At 43.3% G+C, this 25,024-nt stretch overlaps 1 protein-coding gene across 1 annotated transcript in view; it reads left to right on the top strand.

Moving 5' to 3' along the window:
• Positions 1 to 24,356, top strand: part of LOC147734807 (olfactory receptor 5AR1-like) — a 33,914-nt gene extending 9,558 nt beyond the window's left edge. The window contains exon 2 of the mRNA XM_086953635.1: positions 23,244 to 24,356. Coding sequence (XP_086809761.1) covers positions 23,268 to 24,206 — 939 coding nt within the window. The 5' untranslated portion in view covers positions 23,244 to 23,267 and the 3' untranslated portion in view covers positions 24,207 to 24,356. The remainder of the gene's footprint in view (positions 1 to 23,243) is intronic.
• The last annotated feature ends 668 nt before the right edge of the window (positions 24,357 to 25,024 follow it).

The raw sequence follows: 25,024 nt of genomic DNA, 5'->3' as shown, positions 1-25,024 counted from the left end.
TTTAAACTGGTTCAATCCTTTTTGAAGCCCCACTGTATTGAAAGGGATATTCCTGCATCCGTAGCACTCTGTGACAAGATCTCTATAGAGACAGTGGGGGCCGGTCCCCAGTCTCCCTGAGGAAATTTCAACCAATCCCGCTAGATGAGGCAAGGCAAGAGATAACCCGGTGTAAGTCAGGCTCCCCAGAGGACCCATGTCCACCTAAACTGTGGGATCCTTTAGCGGACGCTATTGCACCTATGCTTCAACACATCTGGAACACATCCATAGACACTGGGGAATTTCCGGAGAGTTGGAAGCATGCGACGCTCCTTCCACTGAAGAAGAAGCCAAACGGGGATGCGGAGGATTTAACTAACCTCCGTCCTATCTCTTTGCTGGCAGCTCCCGGGAAAATGCTGGAAAAACTAACTCAGCGCCAGCTGAATGCTCATGTCGAATCTAATAACATTCTTCATGAGACTCAGTCCGGGTTCAGACCCGGCTTCAGCACGGAGACGGCGCTGATTGAGGTGTCTGATTCTTTGAGGTGGTCGTTAGATTCAGGAGACTCGGCTATGCTGATGCTCCTGGATCTCTCGGCCGCGTTTGATACGGTGGATCATGCTAGGATGGTCCAACGTTTGGCAGAAATTGGTCTACAAGATCAGGCACTTGGTTGGATGCAGTCCTACTTGTCAAACCGAACGCAGAGGGTCACTCTAGGCACATGTGCCTCAAAGCGTAAGCCGCTGAGATGCGGGGTCCCGCAAGGATCTGCCCTAAGCCCCCTTTTGTTTAATGTTTATCTTGCCCCTCTTTTCTCCCTCATTGCCAACTGGGGAGTCACCGCAATATCTTATGCCGATGACACCCAGTTGGTTTTTCCCTACTCAGAGGTTTCAGAAGCGGCATTTGCAAACTTTAAAGGGTGCCTTCAGGATATGGCATCCTGGATGAATACTAATAAGCTGAAACTAAATCTGGGAAAAACGGAAGTGATCTTCTTTGGCAAAGGCAGTCACCCTCCAGCTGAGCTCTGGTGGCCGATTGAGATGGGTACCCCACCTCCCCCCTCCCAGTGGGCAAAAAATCTGGGGGTCAAGTGGGACGAAAATCTCTCTTTTGTGCCCCAGATCCATCAGGTCACAGGGTGCGGCCTGAGCAAAATGAGGAATCTCCGCCCAGTTCTGAAATTTTTGCCTGAGTCATGCCGGAAAACCGTGATCCATGCCACCATCACATCGAGACTGGATTATGCTAATGGCCTGTATAGAGGTCTCCCGAAATACTTGGTATAAAGGCTGCAGACTGTGCAAAATGCGGCAGCCAGGCTGCTTAAGCATATTCCTTTCAAAGAGCACATTTCCCCCATCTTCGGGCCTTGCATTGGCTCCCGATTGCCAGTAGAATAAAATTTAAAACTCTTACTCTGGCCTACAGGTCCTTCTACGGTACTTGCCCTAATTATCTGAGAGCCCGTCTGCCCAGATACACACAGACCCGCTCCCTTCGCTCAAACGATCAGGTGCTACTGAGTGTGCCGCGAATCAAAAGGGCTAAATTGGGCGGCCGGGCCTTTTCAGCCAACGTGGCCCGTCTCTGGAACTCTCTACCTCCTGAGCTGCGAAAGGCCCAATCAGAAACAAGCTTTAGGAGACAGCTTAAGTCGTGGCTGTTCTCGGAGCCTCTCTAAGCCACAGACTCCCAGCTAGCTTTCTTGCCATGCCCTCACAGCGCCGGGACGCCTCCTAGTTGAGGCAGCTGTTCGCGCTTTATAAATACCAGTATTATTATTATTATTATTATTTCTAGCTATTTTAGAATGGCGCTGGCAGCTTGCCGGCGCCATTCTAAGTGGGGCTGAGGGCAGAAGGGCACAAAAGTGGGACAGAGGGCAGAAGGGGACAAAAAATGAGTGGGGCAGAGGGCACAGAAACAAGTGGTACAGAGGGCAGATGGGCATAAAAAAACGAGAGGGTGGGAGTGATTAAGCAGGCAAAAAAAAAAAAAACCCCCGCGAAATTGCAAAGCACCTCGCGAACACCCGCGAACACGCAAAAATAAAAAAATCTGCAAATTCGCGCGAATTCGTGAATTTTGCGGATTGCCAATTCGCAAATCCGCAAATTTGCGAATTGCCAATTCGCAAAATTCGCCCATGCTTATATAGAGGTGACGGGTCTGGATTTTCAGGCCTCACCCAGGGGTGAGGAAGAAAATCCTAGTGTGATCCAGCTCCTCTCCTGGAACATAGCAGGTCTCCAAAAGAAACTGGCCATCCCAGAATGGAACGATTTCATCGATAAATACGAGGTCTGCATGTTCCAGGAGACTTGGAGCTTGATCCCCCTATATAAGTCTGGGTATTCCACCTACTTTATTCCGGCAACTTGCCTAGGGAAAGGTAGGGGGGCCTTCAAATATGGGTCTGTGTGGCTCTGAATTGGGTTATTACCATGCATAATTCTCCCTCAAATGATATCTTACATTTATCTTTTAAGGGTGCCCAAAATGGTAGCACTGTGGAGCTGTACAATGTGTATGCTAGAGGCACCCCAGGGGCACAAACTTCAACTACCATAGCATCGCTAGACACAGCATTAGCGGGTATTTCCCCGTTGTCTAACATTATTTTCGGAGGCGATTTTAATTGTACATATGAACCCTTAAGTGAGGAAGATTTTCTGGGAATTAGTGAGTAGGATCTGAGGCAGTCTATCCCTCCACTGAGTTTGGCGCCAATTAGGAAATGGTCACCTATGGCGATCCAAATTAATGCTCTAACATTAGAATATAATTTACGAGCATTGAATGGTAGGACCATTTCTGACCCAAACGGGAGAATGACCTTCAACAGACGTAGTGTGTGAAAGAGGTCCATGAAAAGTCACGCAGGATGACTTTAGATGGCCTTGTAAATATGGGCATGCCCAATACGCTGCCGGTGTGTCAAAAATAAGGGACACATGGGCGGCACAATGGGTTATAAATGAGGCCCAAAGTGTGTACAGGCCACATCCCATGGTAAGCATGCTTGATTATTTGTGCTGAATGTTGTCTTTTTATGTTATGGTGCCAGAGTGCATATGTTGTAGGCAGGATTGTTTTTGTACAAGAAGGGTCACCTTCATACACAAAACCAATTCTCAGAGGCATTTTCCTCCTTTTAAGTTTGCTGAAGAATGCAGAACATGTACAAAGAGGAAAAAGCAATAAGAAGTAAACATATTTCTTCTCGTTTTGCCTCCCCTGGGGCAAGGAAGCATTTTGACGCATTCCTAGGTATACTACTAGATGAGCGGGAACACCCACAGTCCACCCATGAAACACCTCCCGGGGCAGGGTCACTGCCATGCGTTATTCCACATTTACTAAGCCTACACAAGGTGGCGTTGCGTGGCTTGGAAAATGTCCTACTATGTTTTGCGTCGCAGGCTACATCTATTTCGTCATACATTTGTTGATCTTAAGGAACCATTTTCTGTTTTGTCAGATAGTTTTCCTTGGTTATCTTATGGAATAGATGTACACATAGTTGCTTTGCAGGTTAATTTGTGACACCTCTAGCATTATGTTTGGTTGATTCTGATTGTACTTCCCTTGTTCTTATTTGTGTATATATTAAATATATGTTTTTCTGAAGAAAAGTTTGACCCGTTTTACCCAATGCATGTTAGTGAGAAAATTGCCCGCCTAAAAAAGAATGATTCCTCTCCTTTTTTGGTTTGATTAATCAATAGTTCACCACTAATCAGGGTTGAACAGAAATTAATTTCTTTATAAACAACTATTAAACCAAGTTTAGAAACAAAATCCCTTGTAGGCACTTTTTAACTTATTTCTACTTTCTACACAGCATTTTTAGCAATATAATTCGATCTGTTGGCCAAATGCCCTCCAATACCATATCTGAAAGGTTTAATCTTCTTCTCCTGATAGAGTTTCTCTTTTTTTACTTCTTTAGAATATTTATTTCTGTACTTCAATACTTTAGTGTGATCTTTAACTTTAATAACTGACTGCTGACATGGCATCTTAATTTCTTTAACACAATTTACTGTCTGTTTTATGTAAATGTTTTTCCTGAATTCTGAGGTTGTTTGTACAACGTACTAGTTGATCCCTTATAATAGAATGAGATAAATCAATAAATTCACAAGTATTAGCCAATCTTCTTAAAACAGTGATGTAAGTTGCTACTTTTTAATTTTTTTCTTTGGACCTTCCAAATAATTTATGTATGTCTAGTAATACATTTATTTTTCTCAAAATTGTTCATTTAGTTTGTTAATAGTATTTATATATGCCTCTGTATTTTTACCAGGCGTGGTGCTTGGTACTGGCCGGGACTGGGGGGCACACGCAGAAAAGGCTAAAACCTTAATCCTAATCTAATCCCCTGGGCAGCCCTGGGATAGAGGCAGCGGTCCGGCGCGCTATTAAGCAGGACTGATTAGGAGCCACACAGCAGCAGGAACAGTAGCAGCGTGCGACAAACGCAAGGGGCAGGGATAACCGTACCCGCCCACCTTACCTGTAACATCAAGGCCACAGCCCATCCTCCTGCAGGAGAACACGCTGTGCCCGGCTGCCCCATCACCCAAGTGGTTGAATTAGGAAAGACAACTAATCAGGGCAAATAATGAAGACCAGAAACTCGACCTTGATACAACAACAGGAAAAGCCTCGCCCCCATAGAACAGCCAGGAGACGGAAGACGAAGCTTTTCTATCCCCCTGGAGCAGGGGGTTCGTACCCAGGGCTAGGGCCGGGGCATTGGGATGGGGAATTTTCAGGATCATCAGGAGTCACCGGAGCAATGCTGACGTCCCCGGGACCACCCACCGCCCTTCCAGCACTGACATCGTTCCCACCCTGACCCCCGCAGGTCCATCGGGGAAGATCCATAGCTCGCCTAAGTCAACTCCCCATATGCCTTGGCTCGGCGCTAACGAATCCACTAAAGGGACTGCAGGAAACAGAGACATAAGAAGCTTCCTGTGCCCCAAAGCAACTAGCTTAGCCGAAACATCCAGGCCTCCCAATCACTCACTAACTAATAAAGCTCTGGAGGCTGGGCAGACCTCTAGCCCTATAGCTAGCCGGGCACCAGGCATACCTCTTTTGCCAATAATCACCCCTCTCCAGGGTGGAAAAAACCCTAAAACAGAGCCACTAGACAGGGCTGCACCAAGGCCCACTCAGATTAGAACTATAGCCCCGCTCCACCAACAACTGGAAGACCCTCAACTGAGCATGACTTCAATCGGAACATTCACGCTTGACCCATCAAACTGCAAACTTTCAGATAATGAAAGAAGTGCCCCGGTAAATGGCGCTCACACGCCCGACGCTCCCAATAGTATTCAGGTAGCCAATGAAGGAGGAACCCCTGAATTATTGGCCGCCCTTCAAAATCAGTCACTGAATCTATCGAGATGGAGCACCCCGGAACGAGACAATACGGCCCAGCAAGTAATGTCAGCGAGTGGCCGCACGGATAGGGCAGAGAAGCCCCCGCCTATCACAAATCATCTAACACTGATCAGTGAGGCTCTCATCTCAATGACAGGTGCAGCAATAATGCCGCAGACAAGATTGATGCCCAGATTAATATATTACAAATGGTTGCAAACCTGATCACTGGGATTGACTCCAAAATGGATCATTTGAATTCCCTGATCCGCAGAGCACAGGACAGTACACATTACAAACTAGAGCCATGTAGCTGTAGTCCAATTTTGCACAGCTTAGAAAAAATACCAGACATTATGACCACACTAATAGAGGACCTTAAGAATGAGGTAAGCAAGAATAAGATCTCAACCGCACAGGATCCCGCCCATGTTTCCTCAAATACACAAGGTCCATCAAACTTGCAAAGTAGAAGTACAGAAATTTATAAAGGAGAAAAGATCGCCTGTGGGGCGCTGCCAGTAACAAATAATGTGAGCAGAACTAACGCTACCCCGAACCAGGCTAATAATGAAGACTCTCCGTATAATATTAAACCAACTAGCCCGGAACTCCAAAACCTATCTAGGAAAAATAAGAAAAAATTAAAGAAACTCAATAAGGCGAACAAAACTAAACCTTACGCTTTCAAATCCATCTGGCAATAGCTACGGCCTGATAATCAGATGTCTGGCACTGTCGAGAGTCAGCACACGTCCCAACATGGGAGTAAATTCCAAAATGGAAGAAATAACGGAGCCAATCTCGGAAGCATCACGTACAGTCAATGTAGTAACAGATCGGCCGATGCTGAGCTCCCATGCAGCTCCTCAGCCACCTCCCGCATTGCCAATACAAAATCAGGTAAACAACTCGCAAGGACAAAGTAAGGCTGATGCGATCCAAGCCTCTTTAAATGACTATGATTTGTGCTCAACAAACTCTCAGCCCGTCGCTCAATCAATGACCTTGACGCGCCGGGTGATCCAGGCGCCAACTAAAGCAACCACATCTGAGTATGCCGAAAATAGGCCAATTAACAACGGCCCGCCTAGTCTACCACCCACGGCGGCCTCCCAGCAGATAATATGGACAACAAAGCAGGAAAATGCCCTTCAATCCGGGGCGGCACAGCCCCCATTAATTGACGGCCAGGCAAAAATGTGGAAGGATGCAGACCCTGCCTACCAATCAAACAATACACAATCTCAGGACCGGAAAATAATGCTGTATCCCGACTATGTTTTGCAGGGGAAGTGGGATATCCTCAATCGTAGTAACCTCCTAACACTCTGTGCAAACATCCCAGGGCTGGAACGGACAAAAACCACAGATATTGAGTCAATTTCTTTCCTGCCGCCAGATCCGGAGGAGAAAAACGAAACAACTGAGCTGACTTTTACCAACTCGGACATGGCCGAGGCATTGAAAAATCATCATACATTACTGGAAAGCTGGGGAATAAAAATAAAGTCCAAGCCCGTGCAAAAATACCCCATGTTTTAAAAAAAAAATCACCCCGCAACCTCAGCCTGAAAATCTGGAACAGTTAGCTGGAGGGTATCCATCCCTGAATACCTCCTCCACTCACACACCAAAAGCGGGGTGCATCCTTCAGGGGTTCAAAGGCAGCATAAACACTGGACTCATTAATGGAACCCCAATCAAGATAACAACTAACTTGAGTCAAGGTATACGTTCATGCATAACAAAGGGGCTCGCGAGCAAAGATTGGTCTTGGTTGCCGTTAGCATTAAACCCCAGCTCCTAACAGGTATCGCCCTGAGGACACAGATCAATTCTATCACCATGTGATTAACGAGCAACCGAAACTCTTAAACAAAAACTTGACCTCGTTCAGTTTGAAAATCTTGACCTGGAATGTGGAAGGACTCAAAAAGTTGTTCCAAAACGAATCTGCTGTGAAATTTATGGAGGCGGCTGACAATCTGCATACAAGAAACCTGGTTGACTCAACCCCTTTCATTAAGAGGATATGCAGAATATGGCAAGCCAGCAAAAAAGATTAACATCTTTGGAAGACCATTAGGGGGGACATGCGTCTACATAAAGCACTCGCTGAAACTTGAATTTGAGGAAATAAACAATCTTCCATATACCCTTCAGGCAGGCATTCTGAAAGGCCGCCACTCGATAAACTGAAACTTTTCAATTCTACTAATTAATATCTATCATAATCCGCACGGACCCATAGCCAACTCATCCATGCTATCAAACCACTTAGAGTCCTTACTGCTCCAATTTCCTTCACTAGAATGCATTATCCTTGGTGATTTCAATATCCACAACATAGGGGCGCTAACCAGACAAAGACATCAGTCCGGGGCCACCATCGCATTGAATGACCTATTAAAAAATAACAAACTGGCGACAGCACACTCAGTTCATCTAAAGAACAGCCCGGGGGGCATCGTTGGTCCTACGTATAACAACCAAATGACGATTGACTACACCATCTTAAGCGACAAGTTGCAAGCCCTAATGTCAAATTTCTCAGTTCACCCACGCAGCGACAGCGACCACGCCGCCTTAACCATCATGCTGAATCTAACAGTGAACACTCGCCACAGGCTAGAATGCTTAGGATCGACTGACGGCGAAGAATTGATAAAGCTGCCCAGAAGAATCAAATGGGGGCATACTGCAACCACCACATTCAACAACTGGGTAAATTCATGGATAGATTGGCCACCGAGCGAACAGAAGAAGGGCGCAATTGCAACATGGAACGGTATCACCGGGACCCTGGCGGCGACACTTCACGGGGATTCAGATAGAACAACTCAATGGCACCCTCCAACTGCATATGGGTATAACGAAACAATTAAAATAAGTGCTAAACAACTGAACAAGAAACGAAAAGCATTCCGCAAACTCGGCACAAGTTTAAATAAAAAAACAATTACAAGAAGCCACAAAAAGCCACTCTAAGAAGGTGTGGGCAGCAAAACGAGATCACTGCGAAGCACAATGGCTGAAAATGTTTGACCTGCTGCGTCCCGGGAAATCACAAGAGTTTTGGAGTTACCTAAGAAACTTCGGACGAGGTATAAACCACAGAGAAGATTCCCTCGAGGCATCCATCTGGGTTGCCCATGTAAAAGCACTTTATACTGAAGATGGACCAGACAATCAGCAAAATGATGCACCGATAGTAGGCGACGAGCTAGACTCCTTTACCACAAAGAAGGCTCCGCCGGGAAAACCGCTAGTGGCTAAAATCCTAAAAAACATCAGACAAAATGGCGCTCCGGGCCCAAATGGGCTCCCGGGTCACCTATTTAAAGCGAACGTTGAATTTTGGTCCGAAACCTTGACCTACCTGTACGCCGATTGCTGGCTTTTGGGAGACGTGCCAGATTTATGGAGAGGCTCACTCTTACATCCAATCCACAAGAAAGGCCCCAAAACAGATCCATCAAACTACCGTATGATCGCCCTCCTGGACATCGAGGGAAAAGCCTACGCTAGTGCCATTCTGAGGGATCTTGCAGATTGGACGAGTGAGGAAAGCCTACTCCTGTTCTGCCAAACCGGATTTAGACCTGATTCCGCCACAGTAGACAACATTACTGCACTTTCCTATCTGGCTCACCAAGCGCGGTCGCGCAAAAGTCTCCCCCTATTCGCTTGTTTTATTGACTATTTGGCACAGTTCGACAGGGTAGATCGCACTATTTTGTGGAGAAAACTAGCTCAATGGAACATCAACCCATCCCTGCTAAGAGCGATCCAGTCCTTGTACCAAAAAACATGGATGAGAATCAAACTCTCGAGGGATTCTGCATCCGCAAAGATTGACACAGACCGAGGACTAAAAGAAGGGTGCGTCTTAGCCCCTCTGTTGTTTAACTTATATACCGCGGACATGGGGAGAGCCTTGACTGGGGCAGCCCTAGCAACTCCAAAGATCGGAGGAACCAAAATCCAATTCATGCAATATGCAGACGACCTGGTACTCCTGGACCATACTAAAATTGGGCTACAAAAGGCACTGACGGCGCTCGCAGTATACAACAACAAAAATAGGCTGGTAGCAAATGCCTCCAATTCAAAAGTAATCATCTTTGGTCATTATCCAAAGAAAAAATCTGTAAAATGGAGGCTTGGCCATCTCTCCCTGGAAACAACACAACGATACACCTACTTGGGCATTTGCTTTCAAGAGTCGGGGCTTTCAAGCGCCCACCTAAAGAAAATCCAAGGCAAAGGCAAAACCATCACCTATGCCCTATGCAAATACAAACCTCCCTGTATAGTCCATCCACAACGGCCATCCAAAGAGTACTCAAGGCTAAGTTAATGCCGGCCCTCAATTACGCTCAACAAGCATTCCCGGGCAAACTCACCAAAGACTTAGAAAAATCCACTGTCAAGCTTATAAGAGACTGTTCCACCTACCAAGGTGCACCAGAAACACCCTTGTCCGCTTGGAGTTCACGCTCAACCAGCAAAATCTAGAAGAGATGGCCGCTCTAAGTAAATACTACTTCCTTACAACAGCGGCACCCGAGAACAGTCTTAAGACAGTCTTGAAATACACCTTCATTGATCCTGGGAATCCTTGGTCGGCCACCCTCAATGCGCCAAAGGGCCTTCCCAATCTAGCCATTGAGTCCTGGAGCCCCGAACACGCCAATTACACCGCCATTAAAAGCGCAATTAAAAAACAAGTACACGTGCGCTCGCGGGAATTGGACCTGGAGTCACTGGAAAAAAGAGATTTTCATGAGTCCCTAAGCTTGCCGCACATTGCCACAACCCCAAACACCATCTCACGCAGGCCATTGGCCGCGCAGCTCTCAACAAGATTTTAGCCTACAGACTACACCCCTTGCCCCTAAAAGAACTATATGCTTCCAAAAAGTCCGGATTAGGGGCCTGGGAATGAAGGCTCTGCAGGTATAAACGAGAGTCATTGGCCCACCTTTTATTCTGCTGCCCGGCACTGCGCACGGCTCGTAGCCTTTATCTTAGGCCCATCCTTAGAGAAGCGGGGTCATGCACCGTAAAGGAGGCTATTTATCAATTATATACATTAACTACGGTAAAACAGATGGCCTCCTTTGGAAAGTATATTCAACAGACACAGTCCAAGTTGATGGCCATTCAGGGCTCACATGAATAGAGACTTTGCAGATGCACGTCGGACTGTCTTATCATGACCTTTCTCACCGCATCCATCAGTGCCCAGGGACCCTCACACAGACTTGCTTGCTGACACCCCCCTGATTTTAACTTTTGTAATGTATCTTGTAATTTTCTACCTTGGTTTTAATGTAATGGTTTTGAGTAACCAAACAATAAAGTATTCATTCATTCATTCACCTTCCAAATAATGTATGTATTTCTAGTAATACATTTATTTTTCTCAAAATTGTTAATTTAGTTTGTTAATAGTATTTATATATGCCTTTGTATTATTACCAGAGCCATCATAATTTTCTTCAGGCTCAGGAAAACGTTTTATGTTTAAATTTCTTTATTGATTTTCGGTTTAACCATCAAACATATAGAATTACAATTCACTCTGTGAGTACTGCCATGAGCCCCATCAAGTAGGCTTTCTTGAATAAAAGAGAAAAAAAATTAACAAAACCCAACTCCCAACCCCACCTACCCCTCCCTTTGAGGCATGAAGCTGTACAGTAAGTACCCTCGGACTCGCCCCCTGGCTTGAGACTTCTCTCAGGAAAACTTTTAAATACTTCAATGCCTTCAATCCCTAAATTGTGTAGTAATATTTGCTGGTTTCTAATTGTCAAAAAATGTATTACTCCTAATGGCAATTAAATGTGATTCAAATAAATGTATCCATCTTTTCCATGGTAAAAATAGTTCATTCGAGTCAGATATCTGATGAAAAATAAAAATACCTCAGCCTCAATAGTAATAAAGACAAGAATAATGAACTCAGCAATGAAATGTATAAAACAAACTAAAATATACTTATTAGCTATGCACATAGGCCATGCACACAACAGAGAAAGTAGTAGATGAGGAAAGCAAAACACTAAATTATATAAAACTAAAAATTCTCATTGCTATCAGTAGAATGTAGGTAGATAGTAAAATGCAGAAACGTACTCAACAGTTCTAAGTAATGTTTGATTACGGAGAAACACTGGACAAGGGAAAGAAAGAATCGAACTTTTCTTCCAAAACGTATAAAGAACAACAGTCTCTACCTACAAAACAGGGCTAAGAACACTTCGAAAGATAAGCACGTCAGGCATGAGAAAGCTTCTTTCCTCTGAATTATGGGCGTATCAATGATCCAACACATATCCTCTGACAGCAACACAGAAGACCGAAGTAATAAGCAGCATAGCGCTCCAAACATGCAGTCAGCGAGTGGCATTCACAAGTGGGCAAACAGTCGGCGAGTGGACTTCAAGAGCGGCTTCAACCAGGACAGGTAAGCTTACTTCAGTGTCATAAGTTCCAGTCAGGCACAGTCAGATGTGCTGCGAAGGTATAACTTGTTGAGTCACAACCCAGTAACTTAGTCAGGTGCACTGTGAGCACGACAAGCGACACCTCAGAGATATGAGGTAAGCTCCGGCCATGCTAACATTTTGTAGAATGCAAAACAGTACCTAATCCAGAATTAATAGAGGACTATTGTAAGAGTTTCCCGACCTTTGCGAAACAATGGTGGTGGTAGACGATGGTGACTTTTCAGCACCACTAATCGACACAATAATAGTAACCCCATCATTTGTTCCCTCAACAAGAACATTACAATTAAGAGTCACCACTTCTCAAATACTGCACACTGAGGTATGCAGGCCCTAGAACAAATGTATTTTGACATGGAACTCCCTCCCCATCCACCTTCGACTGACCCAGGACCACCTCTCCCTCAGGAAGCAACTGAAGACCTGGCTGTTCGAGCAGTAGCGCTCCCCATCCACCTTCGACTGACCCAGGACCACCTCTCCTTCAGGAAGCAACTGAAGACCTGGCGGTTCGAGCAGTAGCAGATTCCCCCCCCCCCCACCCCCAAGCGCCTTGAGACCCTTCCGGGTGAGTAGCGCGCTATATAAATGTCATGATTGATTGATTGATTGAATTCGATGGTCAAGCCTTCTCTGATTCAGGACACCGAGGCATTCAGGTCTGGAAATTAAGCAAAATGCACCACAGCAGAATGTGGCTCAGGCGGAATGTTGTCCCCCAGTTGTCCCCTGCACAACTTGCTCATCACCAATGTTGTCATTATAAAGATATTCAAAGAGGAAACCTGTATCAGGAAAACATATTTTTTTTCAAGAACAACATCCACGCCTAAGCTCCTCAGCCATTTCCAACCAACTGACGCGGTCACTTTATGAACCTCAAAATGTTAGGGAAAAAACAAGGAGCACAAATAGTGGGGTGCCTAGGTTGTACCAAAAGGAAGAATATGCATATTCCTTGAAAAAGTTAAGGTGATAAGTATAATTAACATTTACAACATATGTATAGAGATAAGAAGATAGAACAGTTTTATCCAGAACTACGCTTTGTTTTGAAGGGCTGAATCCGATACTTTAACCCGTTACCACCTCACCAACCTTGCATATCATGTCCTGACTATTGTATCTTAGAGTATCTCACTGCGCCTAGACACCTCAGGGTAGTAGCTGCGCATTAAAAATCCCATAAATAAATAAATAAGAGGGCCTCATTATAATCACCCATCGTCTTTCCAATTTCTTCCCCAGTCAACAAGCACATAGTACTCTCATCTATAACGACTCCCACCCTTTTAAACTTTTACTTGAAACACAGCTGCTTCATGTTTAGGTGTAAACATGCATATTGCCTGGTTATACCTTTGTAATGAGACACATTTCCATCAAACCAATAAAAGTCAGAAATCTATTGACCTGCAGAAGTAAGAATTGACTTCAGCTCCTGATAAATCATGCTTTCACAGAACTTCCATCTTTCTACTAAACGCTGCTTGTCCCAAAGACAAGATATTATTCTATGCTTTATGGCCATTGGTTTTAGAAGTCATGGATTGATACATTCAGTAATTCTGATACCTGGCCAGGGTGCCCAGGCAATCTTTGATGAAGGCTTCAGGGTAGGTATCAGTTGACACATTCAAAAATAATTTAGGACCTATAGAGGCTTAACAGAGTGGGCCAAAAACGTGAGATGTCCCGGAGGATTGAATGGTTTAACATCGGACCTAGCTCAGTATCCAGAAGGATTAATCAAATTATTTCAGAGACTCAATACATCTGAGGAGATTTCTCTTGTGAAGAACGGTAGTAAGTGGTATATTTTGCTGGAATCTTTTTTATTCCCTGATCAGAAGGTTTTACAAAACTGGTTGGTTTGGGTTCCCATTTTCATGGTACACATGTTTTCTGTACTGGACTGATTTATAAGAGACTCTGGAATTTTTCTGATGCAGGGTATACCATGGGGTCCAGTTTTACCAAAAACGTCATGAAGCATAGAATCTTTAATATTCAAAAGACATCTAAACTGCAGTTCAAGGACCTTTTGGTTGATGACGGATGGTTTAACAAGTCATTGAACAAGGAGGATAGTGAATCAGCAAAGTCTGCAGCAGTTTCATCAATATACTCACTGTGGACCTCATTACGATGTCTGATGAGCATCCGACCACCATCTTAGTGGGATGGAGACCAGCCGTCAGGTAATCAGCGGCTCCACCTGCCATATTATGATGTGACCGCTGTGTAGGCGGTTGAAAGGATGCCTTTTATTATTGCAGCTTGTACTGCAGCCCAGAAAAGGGTTGCACAACCCGCAGTAGTAAAAGGCATGTTTTTAAACATCCATGCACCGTGTGCCACGCACCATGTGGTGCATGGATGTTTGGGAGCACCACATGTACCCCCCAGGCTTCACAGCGGAAGTCCATTTGGGCCCTGCTAGGGGCCCCCAAAGTCCCTTTCTGACAGCCTTTCCATGGCGGTTGGACCGCTATGAAATGGCTATGGAAATTGGACATCATAATCCCTACAGCAGTGCCTGCACAGGCACCACATTCATTGTAGGGATTACTGTCTGACGGCCGCCCCACGGGCTCCTTGAGCCTCTCATAGGCAGCGGCATGGCCTAGGAACACCTCTCTGCAACGCAGCTCTGTGGCGCTTACTGGATGTACCTGATGGGTTACTTGGCCACCATGGACCTTCAGGATTCAAGGGGACTTATTAGGGATGTTATAGTTAGAAATTAGCATTTATAAAACCTAAGAAATTAACAACAAAAAAACATATGATTGAGGCACATTATAATTATAAATTTTCATTTAAAAAACCATTGAAATGTACTGAATAAAACATAGGTTTCAGGGATGTTATAGTTAGAAATTAGCATTTAAAAACCATTGAAATTCACAGAAAAAAACATAGATTTCAGGCACTTTATAGTTAGAAGTTAGCATTTAAAAAAACATTAAAAATTTACTGAAAAAAACCATAGGTTTCAGGGATGTTAAAGTTATTTGGACATTTCTGAGGAATCTGCCTGAAAATTACCTCAAATTTGCCTGGCGGCGCTCCGGTCCTTCCCTGAAAGTTTGGGGGGGATTCGTCAAGCGGGGGCGAGAAAAAAGGGGGGTCCCAAAACGTGTTTTACCCATGTTAATTTCCATAGGGTGGTCGACCTCACTTTTAGCCCGAACGGCTGAATGGATTTCCACCAAACTTGGAAAAATTGTAGGGACTGGTAGCCTGATGTGCCTTTGCTATGTCTCAAGATATGTGCTCCAGTGGATTTTGAGTAATTTAGGTTAAAAAAAAATATATATATCTATAAGCGCGCTCTGGTACGCGCGCCGGGGCGTGAACCAGTGCGCTACGCGAGTTCACGCGCGGAAACCTGATTGGCTCTCGGGTGTCTGTCAACATTCCAAACAGTCCGGAGCGGCCGCCATCTTATGTCTCGGTAGGATCGAGACACAAGAGGTGGCAAAAACAAAGGAGGAAATGACCAAAAGGGGGCAGAGTAGACCCCCCTGACCCTCTAGGTTTGATGTGGGGGCCATAAAAGGGCCCCGCGAGGCAACATTTTTTTTTTTTTTGATTTGCGCGGGGGAGCGCCCGGTGCGCGCACCGGGGAGCGTACCGGGGAGCGGACCATGGGGGAAAAAGAATGACAGAGTTTTAAAAAAATGCAGCCTTTTTTTTATAAATTGGAGGTAGTTCTAAAAAGAAATTTTTTTTTTCTTCTTTTTGTTGTTTTATATTTTTTTATGTTTTCTTTAACATTTTGTACTTTTTTCGGCTTTTATGAACTATTTTATATTTTTTTGTTATTTTAATGGGAGAAACAAAAAACAAGGAATTGAAAACGGCTCAACAGGAGCAAAAAAAAACTGGAAAAAATTATGGATTTTTGGGGCAATTGTGGTTGTCACCAGCACGGTTGATGAGCTTTATGCTTTGCTCACCATAGGTGATGGTTTTCCCACAAAATATACAAGTGATCTTGTATTTCCCAAACTGGCGTTGAATGTTTGGGACCATCTCCCTTGTCTCTGGTCCCGATGGAGTGGGTTGCTTTCTTTTTGAGGTGCTGGGTGAAGATTGGGGAGGGTTACTGGCCAGTTCTCTCACCTCTGCCGCAGCATAGTTGTTAGGGTGCTTGCGTTGCATATGGCGAATCATGGTGTGATTACCAAAAGAATATTTTTTTGTAGGGTTGCCCCTAGAAAGTTCACAGCCACAGATCAGACAAGTCACTTTTGCTGCATTGACTTTCTTCTGGCCTTTTGGGTATTTAAAAAACTCCCACACAATGTGCTCTCTTGGTTTGTAAGGGGGATTGTCTTCAGGAAGGAACGTCCTCTCCTCCTCCTCTTCCTCCTCCTCCTCCTCTTCTTGACCACCAATGTGGTGTTGTGGTGGTCCTTGTGGTGGTGGTGATGCAGATGCTCCTGCTGCTGCTGCTACTGTAGCCATTTCTCAATGAATGAAAACAGGTCGTCCTCACTCAAAGAACAAAGTGAGAATGAGGAAAAAAGGTGGGGGCTTTCATCATTAGGAAATGAAAACTGTCCTGAACCAATGAAAAGTGTTATTTTCAGGTCACATGACCAGGGCTTTCATCGTTTGGAAACCAAAACTGTCCTGAACCAATAAAAAGTGTTATTTTTAGGTCACATGACCCGACGCGCTTACGCGACGCACCCGGGGGCGTGTCGCGTAAGCGCATCGGATGGGTACGTAGCGCGATCGTATGCGCTCGAGTGCTTCTGGGTGCGCTTACGCCGTGCATATCACGCGGACGCGGCTCCGCGATACATCACGATAATGTTTTCGTTCGCGGCAAAAGCGTTAACGGGACGCTCACCGGTACGCGCCCTGGGGCGCGCAGAAAGAATGCGCTTACCGGTGCGCTCCAGGGCAAAAAAAAAAAAACATGAACAATATACATAAAAAATAGTATTACATAAATATACAATATAGGATTCATTATAAAATATATTACATTTCATACCTATAGAAATTTGCTATTAAAAAACCTTTGAAATTCACTGAAAGAACCAAAGGTTTCACACTAGTTATAGTTAGGAATTAGCATTTAAAAAACCTATGAAATTCACTGAAAAAAACATAGGTTTCACACCCACAGGGCGGGACTTGAGAAACACACAAAGAGTTCCTTACAGATGCTGTTGTTTCCTGCGCATGCCACTGATGAAAGAATGAAAATTCTGAAACGCGTTTGGCTTTCACATGCGGAGCCAATGAGGGAACTGTTCATACTACTGCAGTCTGCAATAAAAAGGTGATTTAACTCTCCGTGTGGGCATCTCCTTAAGGGGAACCTTCTTTGTTTGATGTTTAGCGGCTTTCCCGGCCGCGGAGACGCCCTGCTGCATACTATGCAGATCTGCATCTCGTATTCACGAGGTGCCAAAGGAACGGTGAGCCACATGTTGTTGGACAGTAACAAGGCAGCAGATGCATGTTTTCACATCGGCACTAACCCACTGGGGTCTCCTACTTGCACAGAACTTGGGTCACAACAAGCGCCTACTTGGCATTAATTAATAAGGAACTGCAAGTACCAAGAGGCAGTTTTGCACACGCCCACAGGGCGGGACTTGAGAAACATTGAAAAAGAGTTCCTTACAGAAGCTGTTGTTTCCTGCGCATGCCACTGATGAAAGAATGAAAATTCTGAAACGCGTTTGGCTTTCACATGCGGAGACAATGAGGGAACTGTTCATACTACTGCAGTCTGCAATAAAAAGGGGATTCAACTCTCCATGTGGGCATCTCCTTGAGGGGAACCTTCTTTGTTCGATGTTTAGCGGCTTTCCCAGCCGCGGAGACGCCCTGCTGCATACTATGCAGATCTGCATCTCGTATTCACGAGGTGCCAAAGGAACGGTGAGCCACATGTTGTTGGACAGTAACAAGGCAGCAGATGCATGTTTTCACATCGGCACTAACCCACTGGGGTCTCCTACTTGCACAGAACTTCGGTCACAACAAACGCCTACTTGGCATTAATTAATAAGGAACTGCAAGTACCAAGAGGCAGTTTTGCACACGCCCACAGGGCGGGACTTGAGAAACATTGAAAAAGAGTTCCTTACAGATGCTGTTGTTTCCTGCGCATGCCACTGATGAAAGAATGAAAATTCTGAAACGCGTTTGGCTTTCACATGCGGAGCCAATGAGGGAACTGTTCATACTACTGCAGTCTGCAATAAAAAGGTGATTCAACTCTCCGTGTGGGCATCTCCTTGAGGGGAACCTTCTTTGTTTGATGTTTAGCGGCTTTCCCGGCCGCGGAGACGCCCTGCTGCATACTATGCAGATCTGCATCTCGTATTCACGAGGTGCCAAAGGAACGGTGAGCCACATGTTGTTGGACAGTAACAAGGCAGCAGATGCATGTTTTCACATCGGCACTAACCCACTGGGGTCTCCTACTTGCACAGAACTTGGGTCACAACAAGCGCCTACTTGGCATTAATTAATAAGGAACTGCAAGTACCAAGAGGCAGTTTTGCACACGCCCACAGGGCGGGACTTGAGAAACATTGAAAAAGAGTTCCTTACAGATGCTGTTGTTTCCTGCGCATGCCACTGATGAAAGAATGAAAATTCTGAAACGCGTTTGGCTTTCACATGCGGAGCCAATGAGGGAACTGTTCATACTACTGCAGTCTGCAATAAAAAGGTGATTCAACTCTCCGTGTGGGCATCTCCTTGAGGGGAACCTTCTTTGTTATATATATATATATATATATATATATATATATATGTTTTATATGCTAAAATGTTATGGTTTTTTTATTGACTTTTTGAATAAACTAAAAGAGGTGATTTGGAAACCTGAATACCGATTTCTAGTCATGGACATCTCATCCTTGTACACATCTATAAACCATACTGATGGCCGTGGAGCAATTGAACACTGTTTAAGTGAGAAAGACATCAAATTCTATGAGCATAGTAAGATGCTATTTTTTTTGTATCAAGAAAGGGGAATAAAAGGTGGACGTTTTTAATGGGGTCCAATGCACTCGTCCTAGAAGGAAGTCAACAAAAAATTGTGCAGAGTTCCCAGAAGGGGCCAAAGAAGTGGCTCAGAATGACAATTCTCTCACTAATTAAGAACACAAAAGTGCATGGTGTGAACCCTTGTTGGAAAATTTAGGATACCTCACACAAGTAACCGGTTGGACAACAGCTGTCATCCCATCCGGTGACCGTCCAGCGTCATCATTGGCATCCTGCTCCTACGGCAGGCTGGCGGTGCAATGCCCGTCGGGTAGCCCAGGAGGGCTACACTTTGGTGGAGATCTTTTTTTCCTGCCAACGGGTGTGTGAATGTAAGGGGCCTAAGTGTAGTGCAATTGTGAGCGTGAGTGTGAATTCTAAAAAAAGTCAGTCGAGTCCATTAAGCAATTTTTAATAGTGTGGCTCACTGCTTTGTTAAAAGGGAATAAGGGGTATTAAGGAGTGATGGGTAATCTGATCAAACCTTATTCAACCCTTAATGTGAAGCTGGTCAACATGTTTCTTGCCAGGACGGCATTTCATCAGGACCTATAGAGCTCATAAATTGCTGACGGTCCCTCTGATTTCAGAGAGATCGGAGATACGACCTGTATGTTGTCGTAGAGTTAATGTATTCCTTGGGGACCGGCTGTCCTGCACTCGGCAGTGACGTGGGAGGGGTAGGTGCCTAGAGGCTCTCCTCTAGCAACATACGAGGCTCTCCTCGATGGTTGCTGGCCCCACCAGGTCAGCCGAGGTGGCCTTCTCCCAGGGATTATCGGTCCCTGAGAGGTCCCCAAGGAATACATTAACTCTACGACAACATACAGGTCGTATCTCCGATCTCTCTGAAATCAGAGGGACCGTCAGCAATTTATGAGCTTCATAAGACTTCATAAGTTGGAAAGCCATTATATAGTGCTGCTCAATAGTAAAATTCCGAATGGACTCAACATGGGGGAGGACCTTCATAACTTTTTGTAAATCTATCAATTTCAATAATGAAGATAAAATATAGTTGGGCATATATATTCAAGGTTAGTGTAAAGGTCCATTATTCAATCTTTCTTCATATCTGCAATGGTTATTTAATTAGCTTTTAAACTCTAGCTTTTTAATACCTTGTTTTAGCATTATTTATGAAATTCTGGTTTTACTGTTTTTATGGTTTTACCTAAATTTTGGAATGCGTTGAGGATATTATATCTAACTATTACTGAATTTTGATACATGAATACGTATGAAATCCTTCTTGATGTCATGATTGTTGATTTATTTATTGTTTGACCAGGACTCAATAATTGATCTATAAGCTGCTGAATATATTGAGACTACCGGTTGATTTTAGCAAAATTGCACTTTTAAGCACTTTTCACTTTATGTGCTGCCATTACTGCTTACATCTTTAGTAATACTGCTCGTTAACATTTAATAATATGCTTAGCACTTTATCTCACTAGCACTTACTCACTTTTTGTGGGTGGTTTTTTAATACGATTTAGCACTATTATGCACCATACCAAAAACTATATTATCTGCACATACTCATTTTATTGATTAAAGGCACTTGCCCTCGATAACTGTTATAAATTTAAATGTTGCCATAAAATAGTGCAATATTTTTTGCTATTTACTGAAATTATGTTGTTAAAAATTTAAAATATATCTTTAGACAGCATTCAGTAAAAATATATTTAGGTGGAATGAAGTATGTTTTCACTGTCTATGAAAGTCAATAGGTGGAGTAACGTGTGCTGTATAGAGTATTTAAACCGCCTGTGTCTCTGGGTACATTATGTGATCAAGTCCGGTTTTGCCGGATGAAACGCGTCATGCTGCTGCCTATTTTGGAACAACACTTCACTTTTGCACTCTTCGCAGTGGTCTGTACCTGTTTTTGCACTGGAGTTCGTTCGAGTCCCTGTGCTTGCAGGATTGTGGATTTCGATATATATATATATATATATATTATGTACAGAAAGGGCAGCACAACTGGATACTTTTTCAAAGTTGCTTTATTTCACAACACTCCACCAACGCGTTTCAGCCTCACGGCTTTCTCACGGTTAGTGAGTCCTTTTTTGCTTTCACATTATATACTGTCCCATATTAGCCATTAAGTGGCATTATGGGATATGTAGTTTTTAGCAAAAAGAACTGGACCGGATCATCTTATGGGTCAGATACATTGATGACCTCTTTCTGATTTGGAATGGAACTGACGAACAATTCCAAAAGTTTTTTACAACTTTAAATCAGAATGAGGAAGGTCTACAGTTCACCTGTTCAACAAGCAGTGATGAAATTGACTTTCTAGACACTAAAGTATATGTCTCAGAAGGCAAATTGGAAACTACACTATTCAGAAAAAAAACTGCGACCAACAGTGTACTCCATGTTAATAGTTTCCACCCCAAATCATTACTCAAAAGTATTCCTTATGGAGAGTACATAAGATTGAAAAGAAATTGCTCCAAACCAGAAGAAGCCGAAAAAAAGATATGTGAAAGCAAAGCAAGATTCCTAGCAAGAGGATACAAGGACTATGTTTTAAAAGACTGCAAAAAAAAGGCAGATAAAATCAGCAGAGCTGAAACGCTCATTGAAAAACAGAAACCCCCACAGGATAAAGATCCACCCAGATTTGTCACAACATACAACAAGGAAAGTGGCATCATTGCCAAGAAAATGAACAAATATTGGCATCTGATCAGCAGTGACCCTGATGTAGGACCCCTGGCGGGCAAACACCCATCTATTACGTACAAAAAAAACACGTCTTTGCAAAATCTGCTAGTAAAAAGCTTCTTCCAAGCAAAAGAACAACCCAAATGGTGGATGGAACAGAATGTTGGCTTCAAGCCATGTACTACGTGTAAAGCGTGTAAAATAGGCAGAAAAACAAAGACAGTGCGAGAACCAGATGGAAAAGAAATGCCCATAAAGCAATACATAACGTGCACATCAAAAAATGTGGTGTATGTGATAGAGTGTAAATGCGGTATGAAGTACATTGGGTCGACAACATGCATGCTGAAAAAAAGAATATTGGAGCATATACGAGCGGTGAAAAACAAGAATATGCTGTATGCCACCGCTAAACATTTGATTGCCTGTCAAAATGGGGATTGGAGAGCCATGAACTTTTTCGGACTGAAAATGCTGTCAAAAACAGAGAGAGGAGGAGACACTGGAGTGAATGTGAACTCAGCTTAATGTTAATTAAATACCTGGGTACTATACCCATTACAACTAAATCTCAATTGAATGTCATGAAACATAGCAATTCCTGAGTGAACATAACTTAGGGCGCTTAGTACTATACTAGTGATGTTAACACACCAGTCCTTTTGTCTGTCTTCTATGTTTAAAAAAAATTCTTTTTGCTAAAAACTACATATCCCATAATGCCACTTAATGGCTAATATGGGACAGTATATAATGTGAAAGCAAAAAAGGACTCACTAACCGTGAGAAAGGCCGTGAGGCTGAAACGCGTTGGTGGAGTGTTGTGAAATAAAGCAACTTTGAAAAAGTATCCAGTTGTGCTGCCCTTTCTGTACATAATTGAATTGGGGCTTTGATCCTGCCTTCGGGTCGAGCACACGCTGGTGAGCGCTCTCGTGCGGAATGGATCGGACTCTGTGGATATATATATATATATATATATATATATATATACTAAAGTAATTCTCGCTTGTTTGGAGAAGAAATACATTTATTTTATTATGAATGGGAAATCTGAAAGAGATTATCAAACCTATGGTGCAAATTAGATTGATCAAAATAATTGACCAACTTTGACAATAAACGTATTTCTTCACGTGAAATGATGAGGTTACGCGGCTAAATTTAGAATCCGATTTTGAGTATAAAAATGTGTCCTCTCCTGTGACTGTTTACAGCCACTTTACCTGGCTTAATAGGTACACTGCAAGTACATTTAAAATATATTCTAGAGTATTTTTTGTCCAATTGCACTAGTCTCTTCCAAGACTAGGCGTGTGCATGCAAAAGAGTCAGAAAAATCTAGATTTTTGTCACATGACATGCACTTATTTCTGGGTTTACAGTGTGCATTATATGTACATTTCATTCAGGAATTTAATATACCTTTTCTAGAGTGAATGCAACTTAGAGATTCCAAATACATAGCAATATCCATCAGAATTGACCAAACATACAGAAAAACAACAACTTAGTAACCTCAACAAAGGATCTACAATGAACATGCATGATCTTTTATTTATTTTGCTTTGTGTTTTCTCTCTCACCTTTTTCTCTTAGGGAAAGAAAGCACAATGTCAAACAATGGAAACAGCTAATGAAAGTAAAGTTACGGATTTCATATTTTTGGGATTCAAGGACCTTGGAAACATCAGCACTTTTCTCTTTGTGCTTTTTGTCGTGATTTATTGTGTTACTTTGTCATGTAATCTGGGCATTATTGTGCTGGTTTGTGTTGACTACCACCTTCATACCCCTATGTACTTCTTCCTCTGCAATCTGTCCTTTATGGACTTTTGGTACTCTTCTGCCATCACCCCAAAGTTTCTGGTTGACCTCCTCACAGAACACAAATCTATCTCTTTTGCTGGGTGTGCACTGCAACTGTTCTTTGCAAGCACCCTGGGTGGTGGAGAGTTATTCCTTCTTTCGGTAATGGCCTATGACCGCTATGCAGCAATCTGCCACCCATTACATTATTCCATCTTAATGGCCAAGAAAGTTTGTCTACAGTTGGTGAACAGCTGCTATGTGTGTGCCACTCTTCATGCACTCATACATACAACTTTTATGTTTAGGTTGTCCTTCTGCAGTAACAATGAAATTAACCATTACTACTGTGATATACCGCCACTGTTGGCTTTGTCCTGCACAGACACATTCACCAATGAGATGCTACTCTTTAGTGTTGGCGGACTTTCCATATTAGGATCTTTCCTGGTCATAATAGTCTCCTACACATACATAGTGGTATCCATCTTAAAGGTCCACTCAGAAGAAGGGAGACACCGAGTATTTTCAACATGCTCATCCCACCTCACTGTTGTGGTACTCTTCTATGGCACCATTATCTTTAACTATCTAAGACCTAGTTCGAAGTACTCCTTGGACAGGGATAAAGTGGCATCTGTGTTTTACACAATGGTGATCCCAATGCTAAACCCACTGATATATAGCTTGAGGAACAAGGAGGTTAAAGGAGCCCTAATGAGAGCAGTAGCAAGGAAGCACTATTGTATTTGAATGTAATCATTATTCATTGTATCTCGGACCCATCCAGCCCATTCCACTCTTTGAGTTACTCCTCATTGTGACATCACTGATCAATATGTCAACATCTCCTTTTATTGTCAAATAAGTCATTAATTATGTATTTCTGAACTACTTTGCTTATTTTCATATATGGCCATTAGATGTATAAATTATGACATTTTCATTGTGTGCAATAATTAAATTAAACTGCAAAACCCAAATATAATGAGTTCTTGGTACTTCTGCTTGTTAGGTTCAACATGTGGGTACTGCATTTTCACATCATGTGATTTGGGACAACCTCACAGTAAACTGCTCTTTCCATTATCAGTAACCTTTGGTTCATTTTTGGTAGCTTGCTTACTCAGAAAACTACCATTCAAATATATGCAGAGGGGTCAAAGTGCAATTGCAACACAGAATAACTTTAGGAAAAACTAGAACTTAAGGAGTTTGGTTTTACCAGTGCCTATACACCTTTAGGTAATCAGGGGTCAGATGTACAGAGCTTTTTATAGGTTGCAAATACCCGATTCATAGAATTGGGCCATTTGTGACCACTAAAAAGCATTTTTTTAAATGTACAAAGCCCTATTTTGCATTCTGGTAACCTATTACCAAATCACAATATGGTTTTGGAATTTGGTATTAGGAAGAGGTGTGTTAAAGGTGTCCCTTGCAGTGGTATGTGTGAATATTTTGCAGCAGATATGCAGTTGCAAAACATTCGTATTTCACCACCTACTTCCATTAAGCGGTTACTCATTCACAAATGGGAAGGGGTCCCCAAGGGACCCCTTCCTCTTTGT

Source organism: Lissotriton vulgaris, chromosome 1_2, assembly GCF_964263255.1.
Source record: "Lissotriton vulgaris chromosome 1_2, aLisVul1.2, whole genome shotgun sequence".
In the NCBI taxonomy this organism is placed as follows: Eukaryota; Metazoa; Chordata; class Amphibia; order Caudata; family Salamandridae; genus Lissotriton; species Lissotriton vulgaris.
Note: the sequence above shows the minus strand (reverse complement) of the source record. Positions and strands in the feature narration are given on the sequence as shown.